General features: G+C 38.6%; 1 protein-coding gene across 3 annotated transcripts in view; it reads right to left on the reverse strand.

Annotated features, from left to right (window-relative positions):
• LOC149088015 (uncharacterized) overlaps positions 1–12559 on the reverse strand; it is a 517816-nt gene that overhangs the window by 410298 nt on the left and 94959 nt on the right. For all 3 annotated transcript variants that reach the window (XM_089243788.1, XM_089243779.1, XM_089243797.1), the window contains exon 2: positions 1481–2764. In XM_089243788.1, coding sequence (XP_089099914.1) covers positions 1481–2764 — 1284 coding nt within the window. The remainder of the gene's footprint in view (positions 1–1480; positions 2765–12559) is intronic.

Here is a 12559-nt window from a genome sequence, read left to right on the forward strand (position 1 = left end):
TGAAATTACTCTTCAAAATCGTACTTTCGGAAGACACTAACACAGATACAGGTGTCCCGTGAATTCGTAAATACATAGTTCAAAAATGCATAAAAATTAAAAGAATTGGAATATTTGAATGCGGTTTGAAAAAATGTTATTCTTACGAAAAGGGATATTTTTTCGTAAATTTCCTTAATTAAAAAAAAAAATTCCTTCAAATTTTGTCGATAGAGGGCACTGAGGTGGAGTGATTGGACCTGATCCTTTCTTCAAACCCTTCTGTGTCCGAAACGTGCTTAAAGCACACAAGCGATTGATGGATGAGGTAAAACAACGCCATGAATAGTGCTTTATCCGCCAATGTCAACATCACAATGAAAACCCTATTAACGTCAGTAGCAGGAAAATTCAGAAAAATGAGCTGTTAATCGTACAACTGAGTTGTTACAATCTGCAATTTATAGCAGACTGCTTTGCATATTTCCAATGATTGTCTTTCGTATAGCGTCCTCTATTGATGAAAATTTAAACTAGACTTTTTTCCCCCCTAAAAAAAAGGGAGAAATGGTCAATCAGCAGATAGAGAAATTACCACCATCGAGATGAAAACAAACACTGTCGTTCGAATCTCGCACCTCGTTGAGTGCCTCTTCCTCTCGAGTATGTGAGGTGTAGAAGAAAACAATACAATATTGTCGTCGCTAATTCCCATTATCCACTCCCGTACCTCGTGATCGCCTAACTGTATTCGCTATATACTGCCTTACGCTATATCTGGGGAGATTCACACTGGAAATGGAAGTCATTGGTGTCGTGCGAGAGATATTTTTGAGGTAAATTCAATGGTACCACTACGGCTTTGATACCTCTAACGGTCTGGGCACGCGGCCCACATCCTTAATGAAACAGTTTTCCGTTATATCTCGGGATTTTCACAACACATAAAGATGACAGTGGTATCGCCTGTTAAAAATTTGGAAGATGATACCCAGCAGATGTTAACACCGGAAGAGGTGTTAACATCTGTGGTCCGCATTCACAATGAAATTGTTCTACGCTGTATCTCGGGAAGTGTTAACAATAGAAATAGAGACGCTAATGGTATTAGATATTTTAAAGAAACATTTGATGATAGCCATTTCATTAAGTCAGTACTCACCGTGCGATTCAAGGCATAAAAAATTCATTCACGTTAAAACTTGCGGCAGTGTTTGTGACACCGCCTCTGCCCCCCCCCCCACCAAATATTTTTTGCACCGAGTACACGAAGACATTTTCGTCTTTAACGTAATATCACAGACAGACATCGTTAGCCTTGCCGTAAATTTTCTAAAAACACATTTAAAGCCTCACCACAGCCGTGTCTCAGCTAGGCTTAAGAAAACAAGACCGCAGACATTGATTGTAGCCATAAATCACAACTAAAAGTCAAGAAATGTACTTTGGGTGAGCATCAGTGAGTGAATGAAAAAAAAAAAAGATATAAAGAAGTACTTACCTTGAACACCAGGGAACTACGCTGATACCCGTCCCTTTTCAACTTCCTGGAAGAGATACGCCTCCTGTCCCCGTGATCCACATCCGCTTTGGTAGTAGTACTAGGACCCTCTCTTCCAATTAAGGACCCTCCAGGGTCAACATTCACTTCAGAAGCAGCTCTATCTTGAAGCATAGTAGATGAGGAGGAAGATTTCTCGAAATCTTCTTCCACCCCTGAAATGCAGTCTTCGGAGCCAACAACATCAACAAGATCGTGGTGCTGGTTGTTGTCGTCGAGGGACCCCCTACAGAGAGTTAGTGGAAGAGATGGGCCTGGTCTTTCGGAGGCAGGAGAAGACAAGCATCCTGTCTGGCACTCTGAAGTAAGTAACCCCTGATCGTAAAGCGGGTTTATCACCGACTCCGATGCCGAATCATTTTTCATATCCTCTGAGTAGTCAGAAAAAATGCCGCTCTCGCTGGTCGGGAGTTGAATAATCGCATTGTCTACAACTTCAGAAAAGGTTCTGACCTCTTCCAATCTGGTCTCCTCAGACGTGTCATTTGTGTCACAACTGAGACATAAATTGTCGATAACATCCGCCAGTAAATGTCGAACTACATCGTAGGTATTTTCGTCTTCGACTATGTGTTTTTCCTTTCTTTCAGCCTGGGGAAGAGAATCGTGTCTCGGTGTTTCCGCGCGATAACCATCAACACAGTGGCACCCTGCAGAGTTTTTGATTACGCTAAAGATTTCGTGATTGTTGTCACTTGACCCATATTTACAGAGATTATCATCACCATCATCTCCATCCTCGATGTCCGTAATAGATGATCGATCACTTCTGGAGAGCTGGCTAACGCTAGGTCTTGCAAGATCATCGGTACTTGCACAGATATGTATTTGGCCGATACGATCATACGCTCGAGATACTATCCGGTCTACCAAATCCGACGCATAATCACTAAAACTTGTGCCGGATTCAACACGACGATCTACTTGTTCGACAATGACACTTGGATTTCCCAATCGCGAACTATCCTCATCAAGGCACGCGGCAATATCCGTTTCATGAATGACTTCGGCATTGAACTCTTCTACGACGGCATCAATCCAGCAAAGTCCAATCTTTCCACATTCATCACCAAAAGCGCTATCCAATGGACACGGGACAGATTTATTATTTTCAGAGGATGACTCTCTTGCATCTGAGGTTGAGCCATCGGACAGAACCTCCTCTTGATGAGGAACAGCAGGAGGTGGACGAAATGACGCTGGTGGTTTACTTTCTTGAGGATTCTGAAATAATAAGATTGGTGAAATATAAAAAACAATTAGCGTAGAACTACAGTGAATACAATTCCGCCTTCATAAGCTGTATTCGGAGTCATCAAAAGAAAAGAAAATTAGAATCTTTGTTATCTTTTCACACAAGAGGCTAAGAAGGCCGATATACAAAAATTACAATCATTTCAATGCACATGCTACCAATTTAATTTTTTTTAAATCACTCATTTTAAGCATAAAATATGTTATTTATACGTATATGGAGATATGGGAAAGTCCGGAAAATACAGAGAAATTTTTTTCATGAATTTTTTTGTGATTGATATGTCTAAAATTCTAAACTAAACAATCAGAAACGGAAATAAAAGGAAAAAATTATAAAAATCAATCTAAATCTGAATTAAATTTTTTAGACAAATTTATAGTTTGGCCACCCTACCTCCTCACTAGCTTAATTTTCTTGAACATCCATCCGAATTTGCCCTCTGGGGCTATAACCTCCCCATTGCCAATAAAGTATTCCTCTGATTTCCTTGGGACTTTACCCAAACAGAACCAAAATCGTTTCATATCAAGGAAAAAAAATTTTACAGTGTACGTAAAAAGCAATTTGATGATTATTTTTATTCAAATTACTTAATATACCGGATAGTTCTAGAAAGAGAATTGCAAGGAGCAAATTGGCACCAGATTTAGTAGGGGTTCTTGATGCTTTCGTTTCAAATCATAAAATGCCATCTCTGCGAGAAAAAGAATAGGGTTCGAAAAAATTCTGACAGTTCTAAACATGGCGCTGCATATGTATGAAAATTTATTTTATTTCACGATACAAATTTCTTGCAAGCAGTTGAATGTTTGTGCCACGAAAAGCCATCAGAAAAATGGTTGTGTGGCAATGTTCGACGATCGTGGTAGTATCTTTCGCTGTTTGCGCATTCTTGATCATTTTGATCATTTTTGTAGCACCACGGTTATTATCCGAACGTGAAAGCTCTGAGGGATGTGGGGGGGGGGGGGGAGTGTCCTCCTTAGTGGCTTTACTCTCCGCTGCAGCGATGTGCTCGGTAATCTTGTGACGGTTTCGGTTGTCGGAACTTTTCCTTCTACGGAAGAGAAGGACCAATCAGATATCGAACAATCTTTCGTACTCCTATGTAGACCAGCCGTTCTTAGCCCGAAACCTACTATAATCCCCGCTCTATTCCCCATGGGGGACATAAGTGGTGCTTAGAAGGGAGCCCCCTGAATATTCCAGAAGGGGGGGGGTTGTAGGAGAGTAATATCAAAGCCTCCTTTAGAGATACTTGTATATTATTAGTCTCTATCTAAGAGAGTTTTTTTAGTGTATATAGCCTGGGGACTGGACATCCATCTTTTTTACAATGTTTTGGTACACTATAAATTTATTGAAATTAAGCAGAACTTGTCTCACTCCCTGATGTATAGAGCCCCGTGGTTAACATAGGGACCATAAAAAATACATAGTTCAAAAGCAACGGAAAAAAGGTTAAGTGTGCAAAAATAAAATCTTATAGACCTCTATACAGTTTACCGCAATCCTGCTCCCATGCTGAGAAGTTGTTTTACAAGAAGGATCAAAACGTGTCCAGATCACAACAACGAAAAATTCATAACCTATTGTTTATGAGGGCTGGTTCACAATCATTTTCATTAGCCATTCCGTCAGTGATCACTTATGGGCATACCCAAAAAATAAAAATATTTTCCCATGATCTGAAATTCAGTCAAACTCGGTTATAATAACATCGAAGATTTCATGAAATTTTGTCGTTACAACCGAGGTTGACATTTTGAATATAAAATATATACTCAGATGTAATCAAATACAAAAATTAAGTTATTTCACTATGATTGGGGGAGGGGTGACCATATTTTATCAAGAAAAATACGGGTTATTGGGATCATAAACACGGGATAGCCAATTTCTCACTAAAAATTCTGCCAATTTTCGGTGAAATTCTCAATTATTGCGTGTAAATACCATTGGTTGTAAATAAAAAAAAACAGCAAATCTGTAGGGAATTAAAAATTATTTTACACCAAAAAAAAGGTTCTATGTCACAAATATGCGAGGATTTTGGTGTTTGTAATAATGTTCTTGTGATAAAACTTGTGAGCAACTTTCGTCACAAAAACGGGAAATTTCTCGGGGAATTTTCGAAGAATTTCTTGAGAAACAGAAAGCAATAACAAATGTGTAGTTTTTTCCTAGGTTACGTTTTCATCGACGTTATGAGCAAGGTTCGTTAAAATTCGCTCCGTAGGGATCAGCCGGATATCGGCATTATAGCCGAGGAATCGTTATATTCCAGTTTGCATTTTACCCTAGTCAGGTGTCGTCAGTTTCACCCAGATTTTTCAGAAATCATGGGCGTCAGAGTGGCGCACGGTGGTAAGACGCTCGTGTTCCACTATGAAGATTACCGTCAAGGTCCACGGGTTCGAATCCGGACAAGAACACCAGAGTGTCTTTACCTACCGAGCCTGGGGTGACCACCGATAGACGGAGCCCTCATTTCCCACCCAAATCCACTGACTGGAAATTGCCGTATGACGATTATGACCGGAGTTGATGTGCGGTAAATGTAACCTTTCCAGAAAGCAATACATAATGATTAAACTTTTACCAGCCAAATTACATTGGTTTCATTAATAAAAGAAATATTTTTTGCTCATGAAAGTACTTGATTTTTTCCTCCTGAAGGTGTGAGATTCTAACTTGATTAACAAAATTAACAAAACAAAAATTACAACCATTTCACCACATTTTATGCTATCAATTTAATTTTTTGAAATCACTTATTTTTAAGAATAAAATGTGTTGTTTGTATGGACACACATGGGTAAGTTCAGAAAATCATACAGAAAATTGTTTTCATGAATGTTTTGTTTGACAGGTCTAAACCAGTGGGGTTTCTAACCCTTTAGGCCGCCACCAAATCATCTATTAAATCCTGATACCCCCCCGACTCTTTTTGTATGGGGGTTGGGAATATCCCCCGTGATGAAACTTCATATGCTCCACAACACAGTTCGCCCCGCCCCCCACCAGTATGTGTAAGAACCATTATTTTTTGCATTGCCTCCTTAAATTTTAAAACCAGGGGTCTATGCCCCCCCCCCCCATTATTTCTGCCGTCTACTCTTACTGAAGCCACGATTTATGCTACAAAAGTCCGATAAAAGATCTTTCCCAAAACTTAAAAACACAACCAATAAGCCTATTGGGTACATTCTCTCAAATATAACCGATTCGCTTTACATTTTCGAAAAGAACTTTCTAAAACTTTTATAGTGTAATCCTCAGCCAAAGTCAAAAGCAGTGGGTCTTAATCAGAGGGCCGTCAATGACACTTCAGAAAGTCCGTGAGCATGGATGAGAACACAATCAACTCATTGTTTTTACATCGCTGTACACAGACTATTATTTTTTAAAAGGAGTTTGTGACCTTCATTTTATAGGTACAGGGAGGTCCATGGACTTAATCTTACCGACACAAATTTCCCATGGAACACAAAACATTGAGAACTTTTGGTCAAGCCCCTTCCATTTAAAGAGAAAAATAAAAAAAAAGTCAAGAAATTGTTAAAAAAAAAATAAAAATTCGAACCGATTTAAAAAATGGAGTTCGGAAGGTTCCAAGCCTTCATAGAAAAACTCAAACTAGTCCTCTTAAAAATCAAATTGCCCCACCTTGGGAATCACCGGTCTAAACTGATAGATCAGAAGGGTAAATAAAAGGAGAAAAATCAATCCAAATCTAAATTCGGCCGGTAATAGGTTTGAAACCCGTTTATCCCAATGGGTCATTTTTGATCCTAGCATAAATACCCCCCATTGAGACGAGTTTGTGCCGAACGGGTCGTTTGCAATTCCTGAAAATTTTCTGTGTAAAATATTTCGAATTTTGCTAAAAAGTATATATTAATTAAAATCGATATCACATTCTTGGCTTAAATACAGCAAATATATGAATTAACTCGATTTTGCCACAAAAAAAAAAAAACGTTTCCGGCACAAATGGGTTGGAACCGTTAGTACAAACAAAATATTTATTTGAAATCACAATTTAATATGTAGGTATACGGGGCGTCCTGCAAGTGCTTATGCTTTACATCCTCAACCGTGTGTCACAAAGGTATAGTTTCAATTTTAAAAAAAAATTCTCAAAAGGCGTTCAAAAATTACCCTGTACCAGTTTTGAAGGGGAAAATATTGCGAATGTTGTACTTAGGGACAAGGAATTTTTTTTGTTGTCCTCGGGAGAGGTACAGGGCAACAACTTTCTAATTGAAAATTAGAGGGCATGGGGGGACCTTAAAAAAATTTAGACGTTTTATTTTGTCACACACCGTATTTTCACTCCCGAAATTGGTGCAGTTGGTGCAGGGTAATTTTTGAACGCCTTTTGAACATTTTCTAAATTGAAACTATACCTCTACGACGAACGGTTGATGAGATAAAGGCCGCATTAGCACTTACAGGACACCCTGTATAATAACAAAAGAAAGTACGCTACAATGTCCGAATTTTATCTTCTGTCAAACTCGATTTCGGCTCATATTTTAATAAAAATTGACTTCTCATGCGTCACAGAATATAAAAAACAATCTATATAGCTTTAATCTTCTTAAAACTTTTCTTTTTTCAAAGACAGAAGAAAAAACAGTAAAAAAAAAGAAGTCATAAAAATGTTTGCAGAGAGCCTCATCATAATCATTATCAAAGTAATGATAATAATAACCATAGCGAATTGCTTAAATGAAGAACAAACTCGCATAACCTATAATAACAAATGACAGATGGGTCTATTATTAAATTATTAGCGAAAGTTATGAAACGTCATTGTCTTAACCTCAATACGATGCGGTTTTTAAAAATGATAATAATAACCAGGAAGCACCCACTTGCGCTTTCACTTTTACATTTATATTTTTGTAACTCCGTTTAACCTATTGATTACTTATATATGAGTTATGTTTCTTCTTTCTCCTCAAGCTCACCGTTAAGATCTTTGAAATAGTTTAAAACAATCCACGAAAAAAAAGAAAAGTTCGTTTTGGTGGTTCTGGTTTCTTAAGTATGCCGATTGTTCTGACGCTGTCAATCAATAACAGAAAATAACAACTCTTGATCGGAAAAATTGGGTTGATTGGTGATGGTGGTAAAGAAAATAATGTCGATTATGTGTAATATACATACGTGATTGTTACTCTTAATCCTCCGTTGGTGAGGCATTGACATTTCAGGAGCAAGCCCTCGCCACATTTTTTCAAAAAAAATAATAAGGTTGAGAGCATTTATAATAGTAGTGAGTAATTTCTCCTAATTAGTGCTAAAAATAATTACTACGTACAGTTAAAAAATCAGTCACAAATTATTTCCAAGTTTATGAAAGAATTCGAAATTCTTTTGTTTCAATGTTAACGGCATTATACGTGAGGTTATTACAGTTATTATTTACTCATTCGCTCATCTGCTCACTCACCTGCACATTCACTCATTTGCTCATCTGTTTTACTCAGTCATTCGCTACTCGCTCACCTGCCTATTTGCTCGCACACATTCATATGCTCACCTGCTCATTCACGCATTTGCTTATCTGTATGGCCCCAACAAGGGTGGGGCTGACAGGGCTTCAGCTTTGTCACTTTGTTAACGGCATTATACGAATAGTAAAAGTTGTGTACAAACCCTACCCAAATGTCAATTCGATGTTTAACGATTTACGGAATAGTAACCGATATTAATATTCACCGACAGAAAAATCACCGCTGGGAGAATTCGCCGATAACAGTTCGACACCATTGAGTGAGGTGACAAAGTAATTGAGCCATCGAATAAGTTGGTGAATGAGCTAGTAAGTGACGATATAAATGATCGCATGAGTGACTCCCTCATTTGCTGAACATATCATTCACTCACCCACTCACTCACTTACTCGCTCATTAGTTCAATCACTCGCTCAGCTGCCCCTTTACTTCATCAGCCACTCATTCACCTTCTCACTTGCTCAGTTACTCGTTCACTTGATCGCTCATCTGCTCAGTTACTCATTCACCTGTCCATTTGCTCGCTCATCTGCTCAGTTACTCATTCACCTGTCCATTTGCTCGCTCATCTGCTCACTCGCTCGCACATTGTCATTTGCCCTCCACTTACACATTCACTCATTTGCCCTCCACTTACACATTCACTCATTTGCTCGACTGTTCACTTACTTGCACATTCGCTCATCTGCTCACTTGCTCAATCATTCGCTCACCAGCTTAATTTCTCACTCGCTCAATCATTCGCTCACCAGCTTAATTTCTCACTCGCTCAATCACTCGCTTTTACCAGCTTATTTACTCACTCACCTGCTATTTACTCATTCGCTTATCTGCTCACTCACCTGCTATTTACTCATTCGCTCATCTTCTCACTCACCTGCACATTCACTCATTTGCTCATCTGTTTTACACAGTCACTCGCTACTCGCTCACCTGCCTATTTGCTCGCACACATTCATATGCTCACCTGCTCATTCACGCATTTGCTTATCAGTATGGCCCCAACAAGGTGGGGGGGGGGGGCTGACAGGGCTTCAGCTTTGTCACTTTGTCGGTAAATTGTCATGTCGCTGAATTACCAGCCGTAGATTTTCTTTTCGGCGAATTGACAGTCAATTTTCCAAACGGTAAATTCCCTTTTCGATGAATCATTGTTAGTGAATTTTTGGCGATTAATTTTACGCACACGATGATCACGTCATAGATCTTTCCACACGCAGAGGGAGAAACAGCATAGTATACAACATAAACCTTTGTTTGAACAATCTCAAAACCCCGGGGGAAGGTTATTAGTTAGAGGTTGTTTGAAAAAGAACCACAATCGAATCCTCCTAATGAATCGGTGATCGTGGGAGGCATTAGCATTACAATGCAACGGGATGACGGAAGAGAAGGAACTTCGTGATGATGCCTGGCTAATTGCGAACAAACAAAGATTGGAATCGTTCCAAAATGAAAAAAAAAAAACCTTTCTTCAAAATAAATGCATTTTTGGTTATTGTATTTCCGTGGGTAATGGGCCCCGAAGAAACAATCTGGTCTTTGATTTGCATAAGAAATACAGTGATCTCTCACTTATGCGTCGGTGTAAGGGGACAAGAGAAAAACTCGCAGAAGTGAGAGAGGTGTATAGTGTTAATAAACAATAACTTTGACCGGGAGTTGCAAAACAACCGTCTCATACGTGAGAGAAACTTGTGAGAGGGTGTATAAGTGAGAGTACACTGTATACCATTAATTGTATACCACAGAGATCACTGTCCCATAAATTCGTAAACAGTTTAATCATTCATAAAAATTGGAGGAACTTTTACATTTGAATGCGGTTTGTGAAAACATACCCCCTCCCCCCCTGGGGAGAATAACTTATTTTTGGTACAGAAAAAAATGGTTCAAATTTCAGTCGGGAGAAGGCACTGCGAGAAGCAAATCCGGAGTGATTGGACATGAACCTTTCTTCAATATATTCTAAGTCCGAAACGTACGTAAAGCTTCATCATGTGGTTTGTGGCTGGAATAAAACAAAATTTCAATAACAATACCTTATCCACCAATGAAAACCTTATGTAAGCGTCAGTAACAAGAAAATTCAGAAAGAGTTATTAATCATTCATCCTACATTTTATAGGACTCCCATTTACAAATTTCATGTGATTTGCTTTCGTGCGCAGCTCTCTTTAGACAAAAATTTGAACTGAATTTGATTTCTGTACCAACAAAAAAATCCAAACATTATGAGAATAAGTTTTTAGCAAACATCATTCAAATATACAAACTCCTTCAGTTTTTATGGATTTTTGAACTATTTACGAATTTATGAGACACCCTGTATAAACACTGTGACGTCTTCGTCGTAGTAACTTGACACCAAGTTTCAAATTATACATGCTAGACTAAACATGAAAATCTGACAGAATAACCACTAATGACGGTGGCTAAGGAAATGATCAGTGCGAAACTACTCAAAAAATGACGCTAACCAGTGTGACTAATGAGAACAGGTGTGGCCATCATCTTGGATGATGAAATGCAAAAGTCACACACAATTTGCGAAATCGCGAAACCGCAATGCGTCTTTGGCAGGCAGAAGACACCTTGAGCCCGAAAATAGTAACAGGTAGTTAAAAGAAATCGTTTCGTGGGAGGGTCGGGGTTATTAATAGAATTTTAAAAAAGAACGGGGGAAGCAGCATTTCTATCTCCGACCGTCATTGTGTAAGCGTTCAGGTGCTCAGAACATTACTTTTTTTTCGAGATAAGAGACCATGCTAAACATGAACCTCTGAGGGCCCCAGACCTAGTCAGGGATGAATCTCATGTTAATTTTTTTTTATTAATCTACAAATTTCTTATAGCGTAACATTGGAGTCTTCCATATCTTAGGCATTGCGGGCCAGAAAAATATTTTCATGAAGCCCGAGGGCCAACCAGTCGCACTGTGGCATCTAGATTCGCACATTGGCGTCTTAATCGAATGGGCCCCAGGACTCTGATTCAAACGGGGCTCTCCTATACTATTTTTTCTGAGACAATTTTTTCACCAAATGTAAATTTTCATCAAGTCGGAGATAATTCTTTTATTGAACATGAATTACCATCAATTCTGAAATGTTTTCATCAAACACGAATTTTCATTATTCCTCGAATATTTTTTCTTATTAAATATGAATTTCCATAAATTCTGAAATTATCTTTTTAATGCGACACAATGAATTCTTAGAAATATTTTTGATTTGATATTTCTTTCAATTCTGAAAACATTTCCCAATCAGTTATCAATTTTCTCATGAATTGCGAAGCACTCTTGTTCTCATTAGTTCCGAAATTACTTCTTTCAGTAATTGTGAAATCCTCATTAATTCTCAGATTTTTACTTAGTACATGCAACTCGTTGACACTTATGTTGTTGGATTTGTGCTTGTTTTTGCGTTCTTCCTGCGCTCCCGTCAGCGGGCCACTGCATGAAACCGCGTGCAGCTACATGCGGGACATGCGTTGAAAACCCTCACTATAGAGCAGCGGTTCTCAACCGGTGCTCAGGGGGACCCTTTGGGGATCCGTGTGCACTCCCCATGACCTCCACGGACGCTCAAGGTAAATAAAAAGAAACAGGAAATTAAATTTTTTTTTTAAATAAAAACAAATCTACGTTTGATGAATAACTTTAGAAAAAAAAGTTCTACGGGGCTCCGCTAGTCAAAAAAGGTTGAAAACTTGAAAACGGCTGTTATAGAGGGTTCTAAACACCTTCAGCAAATCTAGCTTGTAGCCCCCTCCCCCCAGTACGGCTACGGGAAGTGGAGGCCTCACAAAGTTTCACTCCTTTCTAATTATTTTATTAAATATGACGAACATACATGCTAAAAGTCTTGCTTTCCAGATATTGTTTTATGTACCGACAAATAAAAAACTAAAAAATAGAAAGTCATCATTATATATGTATACCGATATCAGACTGAGCTCTGAACACGGTATTCACAAAAGGAAAATTTTGCGATTTCCTACACGGAAAAATAAATAGCAAATCGGAACTGATAAGTGATCCTGCTTTGATCATCACCCATAAATTGTCGGAATCGGAACTGTGGAACATTTTCAACGCCCCTCTGCTATTCATTACTGGAAACAATCGAATGTATAGATGGCGATACACGGTGATCGGAATACTAATCACACACCCGTTTCCTACACACCATCAAATTCATCCTGCAACAATAAAGACAATAGGTTTGT

Source organism: Pholcus phalangioides, unplaced genomic scaffold, assembly GCF_987345545.1.
Source record: "Pholcus phalangioides strain wild (caught in Gottingen) unplaced genomic scaffold, Ppha-v1.0 ptg000003l_1, whole genome shotgun sequence".
NCBI classification, from domain to species: Eukaryota; Metazoa; Arthropoda; class Arachnida; order Araneae; family Pholcidae; genus Pholcus; species Pholcus phalangioides.